At 39.9% G+C, this 23,248-nt stretch overlaps 1 protein-coding gene across 8 annotated transcripts; it reads right to left on the bottom strand.

Annotated features, from left to right (window-relative positions):
• Positions 1 to 3,237: 3,237 nt before the first annotated feature.
• MLH1 (mutL homolog 1) lies at positions 3,238 to 21,300 on the bottom strand. 8 transcript variants are annotated; one of them, XR_012672579.1, is made up of 19 exons: positions 20,755 to 21,300; positions 19,905 to 19,995; positions 19,675 to 19,773; positions 18,485 to 18,558; positions 17,286 to 17,358; positions 16,075 to 16,166; positions 14,719 to 14,761; positions 13,992 to 14,080; positions 12,302 to 12,414; positions 11,620 to 11,713; positions 10,937 to 11,090; positions 9,878 to 10,236; positions 8,931 to 9,079; positions 7,098 to 7,206; positions 6,201 to 6,264; positions 5,510 to 5,674; positions 4,634 to 4,745; positions 4,140 to 4,253; positions 3,238 to 3,596 (listed from the first exon to the last, which is right to left on the bottom strand). XR_012672579.1 is itself a non-coding variant. In XM_075143095.1 (19 exons), exons 1-19 carry the CDS (start codon positions 20,859 to 20,861, stop codon positions 3,429 to 3,431), a joined length of 2,250 nt encoding a protein of 749 aa, XP_074999196.1. In that variant the 5' UTR covers positions 20,862 to 21,300; the 3' UTR covers positions 3,238 to 3,428. The 8 variants fall into 8 exon arrangements, 7 of the variants coding, with proteins under 7 accessions (XP_074999196.1, XP_074999197.1, XP_074999202.1 ...); XM_075143095.1 differs by having other exon boundaries at positions 4,634 to 4,726; XM_075143096.1 differs by lacking the exons at positions 18,485 to 18,558; positions 20,755 to 21,300 and having other exon boundaries at positions 4,634 to 4,726.
• Positions 21,301 to 23,248: the final 1,948 nt, after the last annotated feature.

A 23,248-nucleotide genomic window follows, 5' to 3' on the forward strand; every position in this document is an offset into this window, starting at 1 on the left:
ATTTCTTGTGGGGTAATGAGGATTCCAGTTTGCATAGATTTTGTGCAAAATGTGTTATAGTGCTGTTTGGCTGCCTGTAGGGATGCAGTCTTCGTGGTAGTGGAACATCATTTCTTTGTTGCATATGTGATATCAAAAGGATGCAAGGAGCTTTTTGAAATAACTTAGTTCCCACTCCTGTACTGGTGGTGGATGTTCTTCAGGTTCAAGGAGCAAACTGGAGTAAGTGAGCCTTGGTAAACACTAGTATTACCCCACTAGTGAAAGGAAGGTAGTCAATTGTTCAATTTAGGTGTGTAAGTATAAATATGTATTTTCAGATACAGATCTTAAGTGTTAACCGATGCTTGATCAAAAAAGTTTTAGGCAACACCTAATTCCTACCTGAAGAGGAATGTAAGTGTTGTCACTTTCCTTATATAGCCGTTAGGTTTTATTAGCAACCTGCACAGCAAATATTAAGTACCAATGTATTCTTCACAGGTTAATTCATGCATATGGACTATATTGCTTTGTCATATTTCTATTGCTGTGGAACAGAAGCATAGTGGATAGAAGACAGGATGGGCTGTGATCTATCTCTTCCAATCACAGTTTTTCCTTGCAGCAGTTTCAGTTTACAGGATTTTTCCACTAAAAGCACAAACCGAAAGCCAGTCCTCAAAGCATTAAAACATACACTGGCTTCCCCTTATTCAGTCTCAACAAACAATAAACTAGCAGCAGGGGCTTGTAAGCCACTGCAGCTGTCCAACTCACAGCCATGAACTTGATGAGCCCCAGAAATTGCAGATGGATACCTATGTTCAGCACTGTTTAGGGCTGTGTGGGTGCAGGATTTCTCTTCTCTTTTCAGCTTTGCATATGAGACGTTGCAAGTGGGCTGGGAGATCATCTATTAAAAGTGGGCTTGAGCCATGAACATGATCACTTGCTTAGTTGTCTTGTTGGTGTTGAGGCTACAGCACCGAATAAAGACCATGCTGGGGGCAGTACAAAGGAAAAGGAGAGGAACAGATGGAGATGAAAGTGATGCTGTTGAAGTCTGCAAGAGCTACATTTAAGCAGATGTTTTGAGAATACCTTCATTTTAGTTGCTATCACGCTTTAACAGTAAAATCATCACCTGCCTTTTTGCTCCAAATAACAGTTCTGTAAATAAGTGTATGACTAAAAGATTAGGCAGTCTATCTTCCTTCACATTGAAGATCAATATAGATCGAAGGCAGTAAGTGGTTACGTTGGCTTCAGTATGCTATTTCTAAAATTCTTTTCTGTGACTGCTGGATGAAAAAAATAAGCCAGGATCAAGTCTGTCACTTATGTCACTTCAGAATATTCAAGATCTGTTTCAGAGGATGCAGGTAAGAATAAATCATTAGAAGAAAAAAATAAATCAAAACCTGTCATTTAGCAAGGCTGGAATGTTCCTAACCAAATATTAAACTCGATGAGAAAAATGCATCTGGGATAGGAGGTCAAAAGCTCCATTAAACCTATGAACTTCATCTAGGTGAATGAATTTATTTGCACACCTTCCTCAACCTGCAGTATGGAATTCCTCCGGAAATCTAAGAAATGCAACCTATTCTCAGTGTCTGCTTCATCTTGCAGTTCAGTACTGAGAAAAATTGTGAAAGGGGGTGTCCTGGTTTCAGCTGGGATAGAGTAAATTTCTTCTAGTGCTGTGTTTTGGATTTAGTGTGGGAAGAATGTTGATAACACACTGATGTTTTCAGTTGTTGCTAAGTACCCTGCTAATCAAGGATATTCAGCTTCCATACTCTGCCAAGCCTACAAAAGGCTGGGAGGGAGCACAGCTAGGCCCAGCTGGCCAACAGGGTATTCCATACCATGTGACGTCATGCTCAGTATATGAATGGCAGGTGTGTTCCAGGAAGTAGCAATTGCTACTTGGTTATTGGTCAGCGCGGGTGGTGAGCAATTGCATTGTGCATCACTCATTTTGTATATTCTATTATTATTATTATTTTCCCTTCCTTTTCTGTTCTATTAAACTGTCTTTATCTCAACCCATGAGTTTTTCTCACTCTTACCCTTCCGATTCTCTCCCTGTCCCACAGGGGGTGGGGGGAGTGAGTGAGCGCCTGCGTGGTGTTTGGCTGCCTGCCAGGTTAAACCATGACAGGGGAATTAATACAAAACAAAAAAAAAAAAGGGAAGGCAGGCTTTTGGGACCATTGCAATCCAGAGCATTAGTGCTTCTGCTTGTACCAGAGCTTCTTTCAAATGGAACAGACCTCTTTACAGCACAAAACTGAAGCTTGCTTTCTTTTTTGGTTTGGATGCTAGGTGCCTCTTGGACTTCAAAAAATGCTTTCCCTGTTGAGAAACAAACAGCCTTGTATGTAGCAGATCTCCCTAGGCCTACTCATTAAAGTGGAGACAATCATAGTTCAGTGATCACAGATCATTGTCTGTGCTGTTGACTCTTTGCATTTATTTTGTCTGTTTGTTCAGAAGAAGACATCGGAGTCTTGATTAGTCCGTACTCTGAAGATGAAGAATACTTTGGGGGTTTTGAGAGCATTCACATGTACAAAACATCTGCTAAAACCTCACTTGGCATATGTGGAGAGCACATCTGCTTCTAGTTCACTTCCTCTAAACCACTCTGCTGAAGCTGCAGAGTGGCACCAAGGGCCTCCTTGTGACAATTCAGGTTTGTGATGGTCTCAGGGAAGGTCAGGGGCCAAATGAAAGCTCAAGCATTTTTCTTCCTGCCTGAGCAAGACTAATGGCTTCCTCTCATGCTGGAGCCTGTAGTCAGATTGCCAGCTGCAACTCTTCTTTGAAATGACTCTCATGTGTGCATGCTCATTTGCTGTCAGAGGATTCCTGTTTCCATTTTCAGACTCCTTGATTAAAAGGGAAGGGATTTGCCTTATTTCAGCAAGGGGTCTGAAATATTACAAGACTAGCTCCTGCAGTAACAGATGATTTTAAGTGCTTTGCATGTACATTCACATTGCAGATACTGTCAGACAACAGTCATTCTTAAAACAAAAGGAGGTAGGTAACCTATATTGCTTTCAAAAAGCAAGCTAAGTTAAAGCACTCACATTTCAATTAAGTTAAGCTCTATCTCCTTTCACAATTACTTAACCCAATTAATTTTCTTCAGTAGAAGTTGTATTCTATTAGCATATTGCTTAATAGTGAAATTCAAAGCATAAGTGGAGATTTTATTTTAGGAACTTCAGTTGGGTTTAGACATAGCTAAAACAGTTCTTTTTATTCTTTGATCAACAGAAGGAAAATAGACCATTTGTTATTATGTTAGTATGATATTAAATCCCCTCTTTTTCTTTCCTCCATCAAGATTCCAGTTTTATCCTCTACTAAGCAAAACAGAATGTAGCATGAATGTTTTTTTAGATATGCACCAGTCTGTAATAACTACTTGCTCAACATCTCTCAAAAACTTTATACAGGTCAGGCAGGTTAGCAAGCTGCAAAATGTTGCCATCTTCTGTGAAGTGTTTAGGAGGTAAAAGATGAGTCCTAAAAGCTTTGTAAAGTACATGTTCCACAGTCCATTTCCATGTTGTTGAACCAGAATCAGAATCTTCATTCTGAAATACAGAAAAAAAAAAAAGGACAAACAATTAAAGTGAAATTCGCTTTTACTAGAGGAGAGCACTCCTTAAGAAACTTTATTACGTAAGACTTACAGCAATTGTAAAATTCTGCTAGTGTTAGAGAAGTTCATTCTATACAGTCAAGTTAATTTTAAGCTCTGCAAAGTCACTTGCAGAAAGGGCTAGCTTAAGGGTATGATTAGGCAGATGCTTAGACACAAGCAGAATATATTTTTAATTTATATGCATCCTTATTCTTCTATAGAAATTTATCATAGTTCAGCAGGTTAAAAAATACATCCCAAACTCCAAGGCCAAGGACTGTTGTAATATTAAGTACACTGCAATACCCAAAGTTAAAAGGTTCTCTTAATACTTCTAATACTTAAGCCACATTCTTTCAGAATTTTGCCACACTGCTACTTGATTCGCTTCACTGAAAGTAGAGTTGGGACTAGAAGTCTACAGTTGAAAAAGTAGTTGTTTCCTGTGTGGTGTTAGTTGTTTGTTCATATGACTAGTTACATATTCTTGTACCTGAGAATTTGTTGGGTTGGCTTCATCTATTATATATTGCTTTCTAATGGAGTAGAACATAGCTAATTCTTTGCTTAGGCTTTCAAAACACTCCTTTTCTTCATCCCAGTTTACCTGTTACAAGAAAAAGAAGTCATTTAATAGAATCTGGGTGGCAGTCAGGGACTTGATAGAGATTCTTAATATTGGAAAAGTCATAATAATGTCTTGTCCATTTTTGTGCTGATAAGGTGAAGGTGTAGAACAAAAAAAAAAAGGGTAGAAATGCAAGCTTTCAAATCAAAATATATTCTCATTCAATCAGTAGTTATGAATGAAGAGGCAAAGTACAACTCATCAGTAACTATAGCAAGAGTGTCTGGAGCATGTACCAGTACATTTAACTAACTCCAGCCTTTCCTTTGCAGCTTCTGATGAATTACTTTGATTCACTTCATTCTTTTCTATTTAGAAAAAGTCATTTGTGAATGAATAAAATCATTAAGAGAATATACCTCTGTGGCCAAGCGAAGGATAAACATAGGCAGTCCTTCCAGCGGTGGAACATAGTTGTCTATCAGCAGTGGTAACCCAATAAGGTTTCCTTCCTGCAAGGCAATGCTGCTGCTTCAGTAAAAAAAAAAAAAATGTTCTTTCTTGCAGTAAATGCACCAAAACTGTTACGTATTGCAAGACTGATTCTTACCAACCTTAGTGAGCCTTAGGGGTATCTGAAATTACAAGTTTTTAAAGCCTGATGCCAGGCAGACATTGCAGGAAGAGGGTTAGTGGTGGTGGTGAACTTCGAGGCCTGGATTTAGCCCCTCAGCTCAGGAAGACCTGAATGCAGCCTCCTCCTCTCCCTCTAGCCACTGACTACATAAATCCCACTTCCCAGAAGAGTACCTGAGTGAAGCGTCTGGTTAGATGACCCTTGATGAAGCTGTTCAGTTTTGCATAAAGGGATGCATTAGGCCACAAAAAAAAAAGACACATTGAGAGCAACAGTGATGCTGTAGCCCTGCCTGGCTAGAGGGCTGGTTAAGCTGCACGCCTTGTTGGAAAAGAGATCTGCATTTTAGTTATGGAAGCAATGAGTAATTAGTTACCAAATAAAATAATTTAAATAAACTTCTTTGTGTAGCACCCTTCCAAAAGCAGCATAAGTCCTGAGCATTTTTCATGAAAGGGGTAAGCCACCTAAATCTTACTGGAGCTAGTTCTTAGTAAGTACTGCGAGCAAACTACTGCAGTTATCATCTGTAACTAAAGTGTGGAATCATAGAATCATTTAGGTTGGAAAAGACCTTTAAGATCATTGAGTCCAACCGTTAACCTAACACTGCCGAGTCTATCATTCATTTACTGTTAGAAGTAGTAGCAGCAGTCACCTCATCAATTTCAAGAGAAAAATAATCTTTCAACATTTCAGTCTTCTTTTTCAGAAACTCCACAATGTACTCAGCAAGCCCTTCTTTTGGGCCATCGTCTTCTGTCCAGCCACTTTCAGGATCCTCTAAAGCAAGCATTGAAAGCTCATATAAAGGAGCTGGCTCCTAAAAATGGAGAAGGCAAAACTGTTGTTAATGATCAACACACTCTATTGGAAATCTATAGCTTCTTTCTTCATGTATAAACTAATTGTAATACACCATTTCTGGCCTGCAGAGCAAACAGTTCTGCTTTCTATAACTAGTCTAAAAAGTATGAATTTCTTTCTGATATAATTCTGTGCAATCCTGCAAAGTGCTGTGATATTTACAGGATAAACACTAGCAAATCAACACTGTATTTCTGATAGATTGTGTATTCAAATTAATTATTTGTCCCAATGTAATGAGCAACAGCAAAACTTGGTGAATATCTAGAAGTGACACTAATAACAAGCAGCCAGCATGACAACTTAGAGTAGTAGCTACAAAATTACTTACAGAGTTTTCTATATTCTATTCTCACTGTAAGAGAAATGAAACATTGCTCTTGTAGTGGACAAAAAACAACCTGTAAAACTATACGTTTGTCTGAAAGGACAGGTTTATTGTAAATCTTTTTATATAGGATATAATGTAAAATTATACTTACAGACAACCTTAAGACTCCAAAGTTTGCAAAGTCATAAATAAGTATCTGGTAGAAGAGTTCTTGGCTAAATTGAAGTACAAAAATTAGTTATATGGACAGGATTACATATCTCCAAGTTATATTACCATAATTAAGAGGGGAAAGTAAGAGTCATCTTGGAAACAGACGTACATATCCATTCATATTAACAAAGATCTTACTTCAACTAAACAGTTTATGATTCACATGCACTATCTAGATGTTTACAATTAAATCTGTTTCTTGGTTTCTGGTATCATCAGCCAAATTGGTGCAGAAATGTTACGTACTCAAGCATGCAGCTGCTATCAATTTATTCCCAGCTACCTTGTATTTCAACTTCTTTACTCCTTTGCTGCACTGCAAGAAATGCACAGGAGCTTGGAAATTGATAGACATGTTGATCTTTAGTACATTCTCTCATTTGTTACAAAATTTATGTAGCTGGTCCTGTAAGGCTGCATATGCAAAAATACCGACTTTGTGGTATGGTCATGTCCTGCAGCTTCTCTTAACCCAACTGGATACAACATTTTACATGGCTTTTCTGAAATCTTCCTCATGATTATACAGTGTGCTGTAGACCAGTTGCTGCTGTAGACGATCATGAAGCAAATAAAACGTCTTTCCCTTCCCCTAGTCTGCAAGCACACAATACAGTAGCTGGCATTTTAATTACAGCGATTCCCTGCAACTTTTCCCAAGCGTGCCAGACTTGTTTCCACTGTTCTGAACAGACTGCTTAATCTTTAGCCTCATGACTTTTCAGATAGGCAACAAGAAAACAATGATGTTTTTCTGGTCATTTTTTTCCTTCTTCTAACCTGCTTGGTAATTGGTACTTATTTCAACTGCCAACAAGTCTAACAGCTTCTTTACCTGAGTTTTGTTGTGTTGAGAAGATACAGTTTTGTCTGATACTGGGCCAGAGCCCACTGAGGACTGACACAGCCAACAAATGAGTGATCATGTAGCATCTCCTGGAGATCTGAAACAATTGAGGGGGTGGGGAAGAAACAAAAGGATATAATTCCATATTTGCAACCCTGCCCTAATTTATTTAGTTGAGTGGTTTGTGTCTTTTTAGCGTTAAAGGCTCAGATTACTGTTCAGTCACTACTACACCCCTCCTTCTTATAGGCGTGTACTACCAATTATCCACATTTTGAAATATTAATAATTTGTGTGCATACACATATACTCATATATATTAAAGGATAAGTGAGAATAGTTATATAAGTTAAACTACAAATGCAAATTAAAAAAAAAAAAAAAAATCTGTGTTTGACTTGAATAGCCTTTCAAAATTCGCTTCCAGCCACAGGAGATGAGTAAGGGAGTGCACACATACTTCAAAGAAAACTGCAGATGTAAAACAACTTTGCAACAAAATCTAGTATTGTCTGACTGAATTCTGAAAGTGTGATAGAATAGGTCCACAATTCAATTATTCTTCTCTCCCAAAATAACTTTCCGGCCTTCTTATTTATATATATTAAAAAAAAAAAAAAGGTATGAGAAGTCAGATTCCATAGTAAGAGTTCATTTTAGGCATTCCACAAAAAAACATCACTAGTTGCAGTCCTTGGGAGCAGCTTCATCACAGGAGCTTGGCACTGCAGTCACAGCATGTACAAAGCACTACGCTACCCAATTCCTCTGTTACCTTTTCCGAAGGAATACAATATTGTGAGAAGAGTATTTATTTCTTGCAAAGGTCTCTTGTAGGCATTTCTTACACACGTGAAGACAAGACACAACCTCAAGCAGCTGCACAAGTTCTACCATGTATTTCGAGACATTTTTGGACATTTTATGGCTCAGGGACAACTCTTTGATTTCAGTATTTAAACAGTGACAGTCAGATATGGAATTACCAGCCTAATGCAAAACTTTCTCTGAAGCACCAGTAAAGTATAAGTACATATTTTCTGATTACTAAATTTTTAGTAATTTTTTAAAGTTATTACAGATGTCTGTTAGTCTAGCCATTTTAGCTGTGGAGCATCCCCAATTCTTCCTACCAGAAAAATCAAAATAAATTCAACAAAACCCCCAGAACACAAGATTCTCAACATTTAGACTAATTGAATAACATGGGTTACGTGACTCAGTATGACTCTGAAGGCAACTAAAAGGGCCAAGAGAGCAACAACCCTAGGAAGAATTGCAAACCTTTCACCTTTTTCTACAACAACTCTTACCAGAAGAGAGAATAATATTTCACCAGTCTCATAATTTCATGTAAGTGGAACAGATACAAATGAAAACGAAAAGCAAAAGCAGTAAATAAAAACGATGATTATCAAGCCTGTCCCAGTCCACAATCATACGACTAATCAAAATTTTTGTAATGATGACCATTTCTGTTTGAAAATTACAAAATAACTTACCTTTTCAAGCTGTGATTTCATAGTGTTATTAGTTATGATGCAAGTTAAGGTTTGCAAAATATTTACAATGCATAAAACATCTATCAACTGACAAGGTACATGAAAGTTTTTAGAACAGTCCTCCAGTGTAGCTCAGTATGGCAGCTGCCTGTTCAAAGTTTGGCCCCTGACGTTTAACAAACGTTTTTGTTAAAAGCTTGCTTAGCAGCACAGTGAGCTGACTGGGCCATCTTTTAAATATCTTTTTCCTCAGCAGTTCAAACAATCATATTTAGTTGATGGAATAACAATAATCTTGAGAAGCAAAAGGCTTGCTTACTTGCATGTGCCTGGTTAGTAATTTCTTCCTGGAGAGTCAATACACTGGTCAAGTTGATAATTCTTCTTCTAGGGGTGCAGGCAGCAGTCATGTCCTTTCTGGTGTCATCGTCCTCCATTTCTACGTCCGCATCTTCCCGTGGTCTCTTTCTGCAATACCAAAACAAAAGGAGTTACGTTCAATTCTCCTATGGCTTAGGCAAAACACACCAACAGATGGGATGCTCAATTCACGTGCTGTACGTTAACACAGGAAATGCAGAAAGTTTCCCAAAGCTTCCCAGAAAGACTGTTGTATTTTACTTCCGAGGCATAATTTTTTAGGAAAAGGTAGTTCATAAGAGAATTTACGACTCTCTAATACCAATCACATCAGACGTGTTGTTTAAGCACCAAGTGAATTGGGCTCTAAAGGACACATCAAAAAATGTTGATATTTCTAATGAGTTTTTTCATTATCATTTTTCTATAATACTGGGGGGAGGGGAGGAGGGCACAGAATCAGATTCCCTCAGAAGACTTTGGCCTCTCATAACAGCTCCTGCAGGAGCTATAGAAAGATTAGAACACTTTTATCTTTATTAGGGTAATGTCTGCAAAATTCAGTGATGTAGTTTCTATCCCCCCACAAAAGGAGGGCCTCCAAAGAGAGACAGACCAGTATGATCTCCCTAAACTAAAGTTAATTCATTATTTATACTGCTTCCTGCCTTTCAGTATGTATGGAAATCCCATTCCAGTTACAAAATTTATCACAAGTTATGTAATTTACAATTCACAGATGAAGTTTAATTTCTCAATAAAATGCCATGGAAAAAGTTATTTTAAGACAAATTTTCCTTCTGAAAAAGCAGAAGTCCAAAGAGATCAGAAAAATCTTCAGTTTCAGGGCCATGCCATGAAATAAACAGGTAGCCTTGCATGACCTCAAGGAAAGATGAGACTTACCGAGGAGGCACTGTCTCAGGAGACAAGTGTCCACTCTCCCTCAGCCCCCCAGGCATCACTGCGTCCTCCTGAACATCAGCCGTTTCAACTAGATCACTGACATCTTCCATTTCAGCATCCTGTGGCCTGACCACACCCTCCAGAGGTCCTGCATTAACCTCTGTCGTCGCTTCAGTGGGGCCTGTGCTTAGGGGGTTGTTCACTGGCTGAAGAAAAGCGTCCAATTTCTGCTCTCGGGAATCAGTGCGGACCATCTGATGCGCGTAAACTTTATCACTGGTTCCTTTGGTAACCACAGAAGAGTTTGCTGCTGATTTTACAACCTCACTGGAAGAGCAGTCAGCCCCTGGAAGCAATGTCTTCGTTCAGATACGGGGAAGCAAAGAGAAAAGATTCAACAAGAAGAAGAAAAAAAAAAAAAACAACTCAGATCAGCCACACTTCTCACACCATCTTACTGCTCAGAGGCAAGTAACTTTCAAACCCCACAGGCACAGTGTCAACTGCTTAAACAGGCCACCAGCTTTGCACTTGCTATCCAAATAGCATGAATGTCATCATCTCGGCAGTTAACAAAATCATTAGTTAGCATTCCTTTGTCTCAAAGGGAAAACCTTTAATGTAAAAAATCACACGAAAATTTGTTTTTAAAGAGATTATAGTTATAATTCTTATACTATGCTCTACATAAAAAGAGATTAGGTGTTGTCAAATACATAGAACAGCTTCCTCAGTCACAGGTCTTTCACATAAACCAGGGCAGAATAAAGAACAATTTACTACATGTGAAAGCTAATATACTTGTAAAATCAAAAAAAACAATCAGATGCTTGACAGAAAGGTATTTAAAATGTTTTCGTGCACTTCTCTCTTTGCCACATTTTTAACATTGGTATATTAAAGCAACTTAATCCCTGAAACATAGAGCAAAGATCTCAAGCTGCCACTATAGCACTGATGACTATCAATCACTGCATAGATTGTACTATTGAATAGAGTAAATGTATCCATGACAATTAAAATAGTGCAGAGCTGTGGTCACTTCAGACATGTTCTCACCTGCGTGAAGTACATCCTTGAAGAATTAGAGCCCAATAACTTGCTCTCTACATGTTGTTGCACACGCTCTAGAATACTATCTTCATGAAGGAAATGGACCTCATGTTTTGTAGGGTGCACATTCACATCTACATTCTGGGGGGCTATTTCCAGGCTGGAAAACATTTTAAAAGAAGTTAACCTAAAATTTCCCATGGATGGCAGAGAGGGCACAAATTGGTTCAGTACAAAATTTGTCAGGCTTGGGGCCATTACTCCATGCAAAGAAGTCAAAATGGTCCTGAAACCTGCTAAAGTTACACTACAGTCAGATTTGTTTGGTATATTAAAAAATAATTAATCTGAAGAACTCTATTCCAAACTCACCAAAAGGTAAGCTTAAACCAATCTCTCCACTGTACTACTACAAAAACCAGTTTTTAGAAATATCTTTTACTTGCAGTGTCTCACAAGTTAATATGAAAGGACTTAAGCTAAAATTACAGACGCTCACTACTTCTGAAAATAAGGCCTGTCTTCTAAACATTTCTTTAATGTGATTTAATTATCTCCTGTTTGGCAATTAATACCTCAGTACAATGCTTAACACTACTATCAGGAACACAAACATCCTTCTAAACCTACTCACCCTAGCTATATCCTACAAGACAGTATTAAAAAGCTACTTCTTCCTATTACTTTACCTTAAGTATAGGAAGGGATGCGTACTTTTTGGCAAATAAGCGGCATACACAGTTTCTATAGCTTTCCGCAAAGCGGCTGACTCCACCAATCGATCTGAAACACAGAACAATGCTATTTTCAAAGAGCCCCACTGAAATAACTGCACGGTGCCCAACCACTCCTTCAGACCAACATCTTCATGCTTCGTATCTTCAAAGGGCATCCGTTATACCCGTTTTTCCTGAGACCTATTTATTCTTCACATAAAACCAGGAATAGGCAATATCTTCTTAGTATGTTTTATATTTAGAAGTACTTTTTTCCACAAATACTGAAATAACCAGACTATCTTTTCAGTATTTTGTACAGTCAAGGTTTGTGGCATCCCATGCCAATGTTGCTACAGAATGGAGCGACCACTCTGTATAAGTTGGCAGGACACATTCATAGCCTTGATACTCCACAAGCTTAAGTTTCTTTAGGCCCAGTCTTAGCTGCTTTCCACTATTTAGAGTGCAAAGCATGATGCACATTACAAACAGAAAAACATCTTAAGATCTACAATTAACTGTAATGCTTATTCTTCAATGTTTTTAAGAATGTTCATATGTTTTGTAGTTCTTCAGAAAGTTTTGTTCTTCTGATTATTATGTAAGCAACATATGACTGTACAAAATGCTGCCTTTTTTTTGTTAAACTTACGGTTTATGAAGAGTAAAAATATACATTTCTTCACAGAGTAGTTCGCATTCGTGATGTAGCCTTTCATTTTAAAGGCCAGACTTGCATCATCACAGCCCACTTCTATCAGTTCCCTATTGACAGTTTGACAGAAACACATAAAAAAATGAATTCTTGTTGATGCACATTTCAAACAGTACTCACGAGTAGCGATATACTCTTCTATATTCTATTTATATCACAGTTAATGAAAACATTAGTATTATTTGAGAGTTCAAACATTCATTGCTGAGCCACAAAAATTATTTAACCTGAGCTACACTTAGAAAGTTTCTTCTTTCTAAGTAAGTGTAAACTAGTAATACTGTATGATTGCATCTGTAAAACTAGCCACATTACCTTTTTAATACCTTAATAATATTATAAACATCTATTGATAATTCTAATATGCATTTCACTGATTAAGTCATTGACAGTGATGGACAAGGGCACTTCAAAATTGTCAGCAGCCAGGGAAGAACTACCCTGAACTACTCTGTCCACTTTCGCCAGTCTAATATTTATGGGTGGGCTGTTAAGAAGTCATAAAAATGTAAAGATTTTTTCCTTGCTCATGCATACAGATCCTAACATTAACAATTTTCATAATAGTTTTTATAATTTTCATGGTTCATTAGTCAAGGAAATCCACTTTGGTAGTTTGTGAGCACAGCTCTCTCGCAAGGCTTTATGCCAACTTCTAAAGTTGACATAGAAAAGGCTTATGGGCTACTTATTTCCAATTCAACCTCAATATATACTGAGTGCCATTTTTATTTGTGTTCATTTTTTAAGTCAAAATAACAACTTAGACTAAACGCCATCTTAAATTGGGTAAAATAAAAGTTTCGCTTGAAAACATATGATCAAAACATTTAAGTTGAAATGGACAATTTATTCAGAACTGTACAAAGGAAAAACTGTATCAAACAAGCAGTAGTAGTAGACAAAAACAAATGCACCACAAATACAAACACCACTGCAAACCTTATCACTAAACAGCCTCTCTAGTTTGCTGTGTTTCATAAAGGTGTTTCCATGTATTAAAAGTTACATTCCTTACGTGTGAAGTGTGACTTTAGTAACTGAATCAAATTGATACACAAGTATTCGTGGGACAAATCCATTCCACAAGTCCATTCAATGAATTTTTCACAGCTGAATGTCTTATAAAGAGAGAATGTTTCCAAAAGTGGCAGATACATTTTCAAAAGACGATTGGGTATTTTTTCAACTTTTCTGCCTGGTTTACTCAGCCTCAGCTAATGTACCTTTTGTCAAAATATTAAACCATAAGATTTCAGAAAAATTGATTTGAGGAGACTTCAAAATTTATCAGATAGCAGACTGTGGTAAGATTTTCATGGCGTAGGAAGAGGCTAGGAACTTGCAGAGAACACAGGTACACCTTGCTCTTTATAAATGAGCACAGAAAGTTACAAGCAGATGGTTCCCTTTTAGTGCATTAAAGGAACAGCTTTGCAACTTCTCTCTTTCCTTTCACATACTAGAAAGACAAGGGAGAGCTCTATTATTGCAACACTCCCTCTTCTCTGTAATTCACCTTGAAGGAAGTAGGAAAAGTTAGCACAGCCCATGCTCTTTAAAAGAGAAAGGGAAGGGAGATTTACTAGAAAACTTCATGTCAAAAGAAAACTTGACATCAACATACCTGCTAACAGCATTTCCGAAGATGGACCTAATGTTGTCCACTGTTGAGGCGTTTGATAAGGTTCTAACATCTGACATGGTATCACCTTGCTAAAGAGAGCAGAAATGAGTATCAATCAATTCACAGTTCTGGTTGAAGTGTTAGAAATGCATTAAACTTAACAATAACTCTTCTAACAAAAAGGCATGGGGCATAACATCATTATAATCTTTTGTATTATTATTTACTTGTGTTCAGAAAAGCAATAGATGGTAAATGGCACTGGATTACAAGATTTGCTAGATCATATCAGACCCATTCAGGCTCGTAACTCCATCTTTGAAAGTGAGGAACATAAGCAGTTCAGTAAATAATTATCAAGAATGCCACAGAATAAAGGTACTCTAGCCCGTCCTCTTTCATACAGTTATTAGTAACCAGACTCTCAAAAGAGAAGCGGAAACAGCTCATAAAGCTAAAGCAAAATAACACGTTGACCACATAGAAAACTCCACGCTCCTGACAACTATATTTTTGTTACTTTTAACTAACATGTTTTCTATCCAAACTGCAGCAACATACACATCAAGATTTTGGTACAAGGGAAGGCTCTATATGCTATTCCCATTGCAAAAGATGCAGTGCAAATTTTCTGGCATTTTCACATATACACATTATATATTTTATATATATACACACACACATACATGGTGAAGTTTTAGAAGTTTTAAAGACCTTATTTACATACCTTTTTAACTGAAAAGCTGATGCCCGAGTTATGGATGGCATACCTGAAAAATAGGTAAACATAAGACAGCAGTATGTGAAAGAAAAGGTTACTTTCCCTGAATGCTGAAAAACAGCTAGTAACAGGGGCAAACAATTTCATTTCCTGTTACACAGTAACGTGATTTAAGCCAAATTGAGCTTTTGTAGACTAAACAGCTATAAAAATAAATGCTTTCTATTTATAACTCACCTGTAACCATATGAAATTCAAGGATGAGCTTAGCTTATTTCTCAAAAAAAACCTGATCAACTTCTATAGACCTGGTTAGTTCAGTTCCATTCCACAGGTTTAAGTAGAAGAACAGCAAAACCTCCTCAGTATAACAGAATCAAATCTCAACTACTATGGAGAAGGATCTGAAGAATGGCTGACTGGCCCTTCTAACGTCCCCTACCCAGATGGTTCAGCTGTCCGTGACCCCAGGGCCAAGTTCTGATACACTACAGCTGCGTAACCCTGGCTCAAACGTCTAGGGAAGTTGTGAAGTTGTGAGAAAGAACACACAGTAGAACCTTGCAAGATGAGAAATGTAAAAATGCAGACAGAGATTAGACTGTTGTGACCGGAACAGTGACTCAAAAATTCAAGAGGAAAAAAACCAAAATGAAAAGATGTAAAATCCTAATGGGAAAAAACCCCAATGAGTTGGAAGCCTATAACTCAGCAAGACTTCAGATCAGCCTGTTCCACGGAGCAACACGACCTGACCCTTCACCTCATGGCTGAACTCTGCCTAGCCAGTAAAGACTCTTAAGTAGCTCATTCAGGGAGCAGGCTAACGCTTAGCACACAGTCTTGCTACTCTTTGCTAGTTTTTGCATTTACTGGAAGCGTAAAGCAATTATTTTGGTTAAATTGTATAGATCCTGCTTGCAAAGCCACTGCACGTGGCAAAAAATGCAACAAAGGGACCCAGGGAGGGAATAACTGAAAGCTAAAGTGATGCTATTTTTTTTTTTGAGGACATGAAGTCGCCGTTCAGCTTTTTCATATTCAGCCAAATCTCAATGCTCTGGCAGTTTTTACTTGGATTCTATTCAGCCCAAGTTCATTGAGAGTTCACTCATTCAAGTCTATCACCATTTGTTTGCTGGAATTCTTACTAATAGCCATAGACTGAATACACTCTTTCTCCTCTGGATTTTCTGTATCAAACTGGACTGTTATCTGACACCGTATACCAACAAATAGTTCAAAAACCTCAAAAACAAAAGCAAAAAAAGTGACACCACACACACTGATGCCAGTTCCTCAGAAAAACCCCAGTACTCTTGATGGCGGCAGAAAAAATTGGAGCCTCCTATTTCAGTTTACCTGCTAACAACTTCTAGTATTTTTGCATATTCTTCATTTGGATTTTTTAAAGCTTTCCTCCTTGTATTTACATTGTAAAAAAGATCTTCAACCTACAGAGAAAAAGATCACCATTAAAAATAATTTTTAAAAAATCTTCTCTATATATGTAATTCATCTAAGCCCATCCTCTTAATAGATACTACAAAATTTTCTGAAAACATTTTAGTTTATGAAGGATCAACATTAAATTTATTCCTTACCTGCTTAGGTTCACCTAACAAAATGCAACTCCAGAGAAATGTATGTTTTCAAGTATTTTGGTACATCAGTATTTTTACTGATAAAAAACAACTCTACAATTCACTTTTCAGTGAAAGTTATATGCTTTCCATTGCAGATGACAATGGATTCCCTGATGACACTGTGTTTTAATGAAATGCAAATAAATGTGAAAACAGTTGCTGCAATCAAGGCTGTTAATGTCATTAAAACAGCAGCTTAAATTGTTCATTTTCACTATTTATTTAAACAATATGCAAATTATTTTTCTGCTATAGTGAGAAAGGCAGAAATTTAAAGTGCAGCTTCCTTTTTAAGACACATTATCCTGAACATTGACATGTGAAGCTTGCTGGGTGTATGTTCCCACTGCAAGACAAACACACACCTGCAGACTCCCAGGCCAGGCTTCCACTTTCCACCCTACGCTGTGCAACATGCACGCTCCTTCCCATTCTGAGCTCCTTATTCTTCATAATCCTAATGCCAACCTAATTCCAACCCACATTCAAAGCTTGGTGTGATATATGAAAGACATGACTGAAAGACAAACAGCGGATCTGCAGTTTCCTACGCCAGCCCTCATCTTCCCACTCTGGCTTGTACAACATAGACCACCCTTCCATGTTCTGAGCTTCTTGCTTCTTGTAGCCCTAACTGTCCATTGAGGCTTTCAGCAGTCGAGAAAGAATATGAAATATTTCTGATAGTGTATGACTATGCTATCCTCAGAAGAAAAAAAAGAGGATCTTCTGAAATTTACCTTGCTGTCTTTGGGGAAGAAGACAAAACAAAAAACCCAACAAAACCACACAACATCATCATTTGGAAAACATTCTACAAGGTGATACTGTCATGTACCTTACAATGTAACACATACCAATAAGCGGTGCAAGCATAACGACCAGGGAACAGAAAAGGGACAAGAGAGAAAAGGCACAAAAACCTACTGTGATCTGAGTTCCTTGGTTTCCAGCACAGGGTTTCGGAGGGGCTTTAATTTTTCCATCACTGTAAGTAGCTCTAGACAGAAAATAAAAAGTTGTAAGACATCTAGATTTACAGGGGGGCAGACACGGACAGATGACGACAAACAGGAGAAGACAAAAGAAATCCCATCGTCACACTCCTCCCAGCAAAGAACTTGGGACACTGACAATCGGCTGCAACCCCCCACCCCTTTCTGCTAGAGGAAAACTGTTTTCATTGACCTTAGCACCCAGAGGGGCGGTGGGAGAGTGGGAATAACAGCAGAGAAAAAGGGGCAGATAACGAGATACGTGTTTTGAAATTGTATTACTGAGACTTTTCCTATAAAGGCAGGATTATTGTATTTTATCTTTCTTTAATAGCTAGACCTGGACTAATAATAATTCTTCCACTAGACTTTGCACTTCAGTTATACTAATAAGAAATTCTTTACTTTACATGTAAGATCTGTTTCCTTTTTGGCTGTAACAGGATTTTGAGCATAAGACATTTCTGACCTACTTAGGTCTTTCAGCAAGTTATACAAATGCATAATTTCAAAGGGCATACTTTTTTTGCCCTCTCACATACCCTTACATACTTAATGCAAGAAAGACCATAGTCACACAATCTTTTGAAAAACCAAGATGCAAAGCTTCTCTTTTTTTTTTTTCCCCCCTTCTTTTTCTCAAAAGTAGTTGAGAAATTAATGGATAGGCTTGCTTATATTTAGAGTAAGTTTTCAGAAGAATATTCAAAACCTTTTTTGAATAGGATTAGGCACCAATACAGAAGCAAACTAAGCTGTAAGTTCCTGTGCTCAGAGACTTATGACATTTGCAAGACATGCTGACTGTGTATATACATCATTTTATCCCGAAGTGGATAAAAAGACAAAAGTTTACCCTACATTGGCTGCTGAAGTAGAATTCCCTTTAAGATTTCCCCCACACACATACACTTTTAAAATATATTGTTTAGCTGAAGTTTACCTTTACAATCTGGAATAGAAATCACTCAAACTATGTTTTCTCACATTCTGGGTCTTTTTTGTAACCACCCTAGAAACACTTAATTCCTTATCCCACCCTCTTCCTTCATAAGAGCACTGAAAAGAGAATTAAATTTATCTGTTCATTACTACATGCAGCAGAAGTCACTTGGATAATAGGTAGCATACCTGTATGCACACTTTGCATCAGCTGTTTTAGTTGTTACCGTAACATGGGCAACATGACTGATGCTAGCCAATGCCTAGAGAAAGAGAAAGCATCTTTGTAAGCCTTGCTCTGGAGACCATTGATTGCTGAAGGAGTGTCCACACTTTAAACAGCATCACTAAATTTTGTTATACCACTTGCAAGTAATTAATAAAAAAAACTCACAAGAAAATTGCAGGTCAGCAAAGCTTTAACAAATTTTAGTACCTATAACACTGAATTTTATCCAGGACCTTCTGTTGGCTTTTCTAACATTTCATTTTCTCTGACAATGCAAGCAGCTAACCATGTAACATAACTAAAACAAATCTGCGAAGTTATTACAGTTGTGCCCTTTTCTTTCCTTCATGTTTACAAAAAACAGCTGGAAGGTTTTAGCCGTTACTTTCTCATCCCTGCCCAAGTTCTTCCCCTGACTGTAGGTAATATTACAAAGTTAGGTTACAATGGTTTTCCTGGAAAACTCAATGGACGTGTCTACACAGCCTGCTGAAACCAGCCTCAGGACCAGACTCCGCTGGCCGTGGAGCTGATGATGTTGAAAGTGTGTGAGGAGAGGACTCAAGCAGTCTACTCTCTGGAGCATGCAAGGATGTATGTATCTGAGCACAGGCAACATATCTTCTTGTCTGTCTGGAGGGGAACGCAGAACTCATCCTGGACTGTTCTTTCAGACAAGTTTAGATACAGCCAATGGAAATCTGGAGAGCTAGTATATCTGAGAGGCCTGAGATGATACTAAATTTGCCTAATAGCAAAAGAAAAGGAAGACAAATGTACATTCAGTTTTAAGTTTTGTATTTAGACAAATGTCTGACATCAAAGATTCACCTTCCACTCAAATTTTTCATTGTCTTTTACCTGTAGGTTCCTGAAGCAACATTTGAGAAGAGAGACCTTGTTTTACTTTAAAAAAAAAAAAAAAAATTCTTACTCCAGAAAGCAAAAAGAATATATACCTCTCCCTAGGCATCCATCTAATCTTGAAAGATATAGAAATGTATTTTGAACTATATTCACACGGCACACTCTCTCAGAAAACAGAAGCTTCTGTAAAGAGTATTGGGAATGAGATAGTAGAATGTAAACCCCACTACAACAGGATAACAACAAACAATGGACAGTCTCAAAACCTTGATGAAGAGCTTACCTCGCCCCTAAAACCATATGTAGAAATACTAGCCAAGTCTTCAAATTTTTGCAGTTTACTCGTAGTAAATCTCTCGCACACAATGTCCAGATCTTCTTTCTATGTGAAAGGGACAAGCAATAGTCACTTTTCATTTCCAAGTTTTTTCAACATCAGAAACATTTATATATTGAAATAAAAAAAAGGTAGTCTTAAACATCAGCATACAGCTGTCAACTTTGTTTACTCACTCTGATACCGCAGCCGTTATCTTGGACCTGGATGAGCTTCAGACCACCTTCTTTAACTACTACCTGGATACTCGTAGATTTAGCATCCAAACTGCAGAAACCAAGAAAGCATTCTAGAGAACAGCAATTCTAGAGAATAAAGGACTATATGACTTGAATTAAATTTTAAATAATTCTCATACAAGCGATAGTTTGTTTCTACTCTAGTTGTCACTCATACTGGAATATATTCTGTTTCAAATAAATCTTTACTGTCTCCTTCCTTTTTTTTCTTCTAACAGTGATATATTATTCTAAATCACCATCCACAACAGTTATGACAAACTTTCAGAAATTTAAAAAATTAAGAAAGAAGGTGCCTAGTCCAAGAACTAGACCTTCTCTCCCCATTACCGAAACCCACTGCAGACTCAGCAGCTTGCTTTCAGACAGCTGATACGGCTCACTACACTGACTAGTGAAAAGGCAGCAGTTTTAATCCCAGGCAGACTTTATCTTCAGAACAAAAAACTTCATTATTGACACTGAAAGCAAATGGTTCATAAGCTTATCAAACAACAACAAAAGAACAAAAACAAGTTTAGACAAGTCTCTCTGAACGGAGCTATCCCCCTGTGCGCGCAATACGAGCACACACGTATTGTTTCTCCCCAGCACCCGCACTTATGTTACCCCCCCGCTACAGGCCTGCGGCCTGGAAGCGGTGACAGCAGCTGCAGCGCGCCCAACGCCTTCAGCCCCCTCCCGCTGTCAGAGGGCCGGACGGCGCCGGGCTGCCCCAGGACAGCCCCCCCGCCCCGGGCAAGGCCGGGCCGCGGCAGCCCCCTGCCCCGCACCCAGCGCGCGTTACCAGTTTTCTATCATCTCCTTGATGGCGTTCGCCGGTCTCTGGATGACCTCGCCGGCCGCGATGCGGTTCACCACGGCTTCATCCAGCCGACGGATCACGCCGGCCATCAGTGCCGTGACAGGAGCCCGGCCCGGGCAGCTGCCAGGCAAGAAGGGCGAGGGGGGAACTAGCGCCCGGCGGCTCGGGCAGCCCCAGCAAACGGGCCTCTGAAGGAGAGGAGGGGGCTGGGGCTGCTGCCGGACGGGGGGAAACCGGGAGGGGGCACCAGGGGGCCCCCGTGGGCCAGCGGGACACCGAAGGGAGACCGGGAGAAGGGTACAAGGATCTGACGGTGCGAGTGAGGGAAGCGGCGGGGCGGGGACCGGCGGGGCACGGCCGGGGGAAAGAAAAGGCCGCAGGACCCCGCGCCCGCCACTCGCGCCAAACCGCCACTTACCCGCCCCCCGCCTCCTCGAGCGGGCGGCTCTCCGATTGGGCGACGCAAGTGCCCATCACATGGCCTCCTTCCTCCCCGCCGCAAAAATAAACACAGACGGGGGACCGGAAGGCGGTGGAACCACGGGACCCCGCTGCGATTGGCTGAGCGGCGCCGGGGCGGGGAGGTGCTGCGGCGCGGGGGCGGGGCCGGGGCGGGGCGGGGCGCTGCAGGGGCGCGCAGCGAGGTGTGCGTGCGCCCGTCGCCGGGGAGGAGCGCGCCACCTGGCGGCAGGAGGTTGCGCTGCGCGCGGGGTAGCGACGCGCGTGACGCCGTGCACCTCCGAGGTAGGCATTGCAAGCCGTGATGGCGGCGTGCCTTGTCAGCTGTGACCGCAGCGTGCGATGCATGCTCGGTGTGGTCGCAGGACAGGTTACGCTATGTGATAAATGACTGAACCCCAAAGAAGGTTCCAATTAAAGTTTACAATTTATTAAACGAATAGAGGCAAGCAAACAGCGCTGGGTGTGCCGGGAGTCTCCGCTCCACCAGGACACACACCATAATGCGGCACTCATCATAAATATATACAGTAAAATATTACATATTCATATAATTTTGTAATATGCCTATACATATGCACGATCTGTCCCCGCTTCGTATTAAAACGAGTTCCAAAAGTCATTTACATAGTCCAAGCATGCGCAGTAAAATTAGGGTTAGGGTCTTTTCCTCTCCGGTGGTCATTCATAGTCTTCTTCACTGTGTCCGTTAGTTGAACTCTGGGCTTCCTTTGTCTATATATGGTCTTTTAATTAACTCATCCGTTCCTCGACTCTTGTAATGTAACAAGGCATCGGGTTATCTTGTCCTTTAACACTTATCCTTTCACAGGTGTTTGTTATTAGTGATTTACATAGGACACTATCTCATCACAGCTGTTACGTAGGAGGCCTAACGACCCCGCTCAAGGCCTGTCCGCTCTTATCAAGTGGGAGGATGTACCATGGTGAAATCTCAGTCAGGAATTGTTAGTTAATTTATGGCTTAGGCTAGACAATGGCTCTGTTATTAACCCTTAAGTGTTAGTTCCCTCTATCAATCCCCCCTTTTCTAAAAAGTTAGTAAATTCATTTACTATACCAGAATGTTGGCTTTTGCAAGAAGCAGGAACTATATACATACTATATACATTAACCACTCTGCTAGACTTAGGCTTGTGGTCATACAAGAGTATGTAGGACAGAAGGTCACACTTCATCACACGAATCAGATGAACATATTTCACAAAGCGGCTATTTATTTGTGGCATGGCTAGAACTTGGCAACGAGCCCCGAGCTTTGGGGTCTCCTGGGCTTTGGAGACACTTGTCCCGCAGAGCTCTGGCTGTCTTCGGCAGCGCGTACAGCCCCCTGCGCTGTGCTGGGTCTCGTGGCTGGGGTACGGCCAGCGGACAGGAGACGGGAGGCCCCTGCCCTTGGTTGCAGCCACGCTGCCGTGAAACCTGTTGGCTCTTGCAGTGACCCTGACCAGGAGACCATTGCACGCGAAGGAGTTGGTGGACCACATAAGAGTTAAACTGCTGCACGCCCAGGGTGGCCTTTGGGCCTGTGTTGCGCTGCACAAATCCCTCAGGACAACCTCAGGACAACCTCCGCTCACTGTAACGGAGGAGCCTGCAGGCAGCTCCCCCTCTGAACCAGCAATTACACCACCTGCATGGCCTTGCCCTTATCTAGAAATGCAGCAAGTTCTCATGCGAACATCCTTTCTGTTTGACAGTAGAAATGACGAATGGAGTTGTTTTCATGCAAGAAAATCCTACAATAGCTTGAATGACCAAAATGAGGTAACCCTTTCTATGGACGGGGTGTGCATGGCGCGCTGCATATGCACTGGAGGCCCGTTCAATGCTGCACAACTCAAGGTTCCCAGCATGAAAAGGGACGTACGATTAGCTGTACTATTCTCTCTTTGTCTACAGTGCCATCTCTTATTGGATCCTAACAGACCAGCACCTCCTGGTGCAAAACAGCTCTTCACGGCGCTTCCCTAAGCACAGAAAGCACCACTTCTCT

This window comes from Calonectris borealis, chromosome 2, assembly GCF_964195595.1.
Source record: "Calonectris borealis chromosome 2, bCalBor7.hap1.2, whole genome shotgun sequence".
In the NCBI taxonomy this organism is placed as follows: domain Eukaryota; kingdom Metazoa; phylum Chordata; class Aves; order Procellariiformes; family Procellariidae; genus Calonectris; species Calonectris borealis.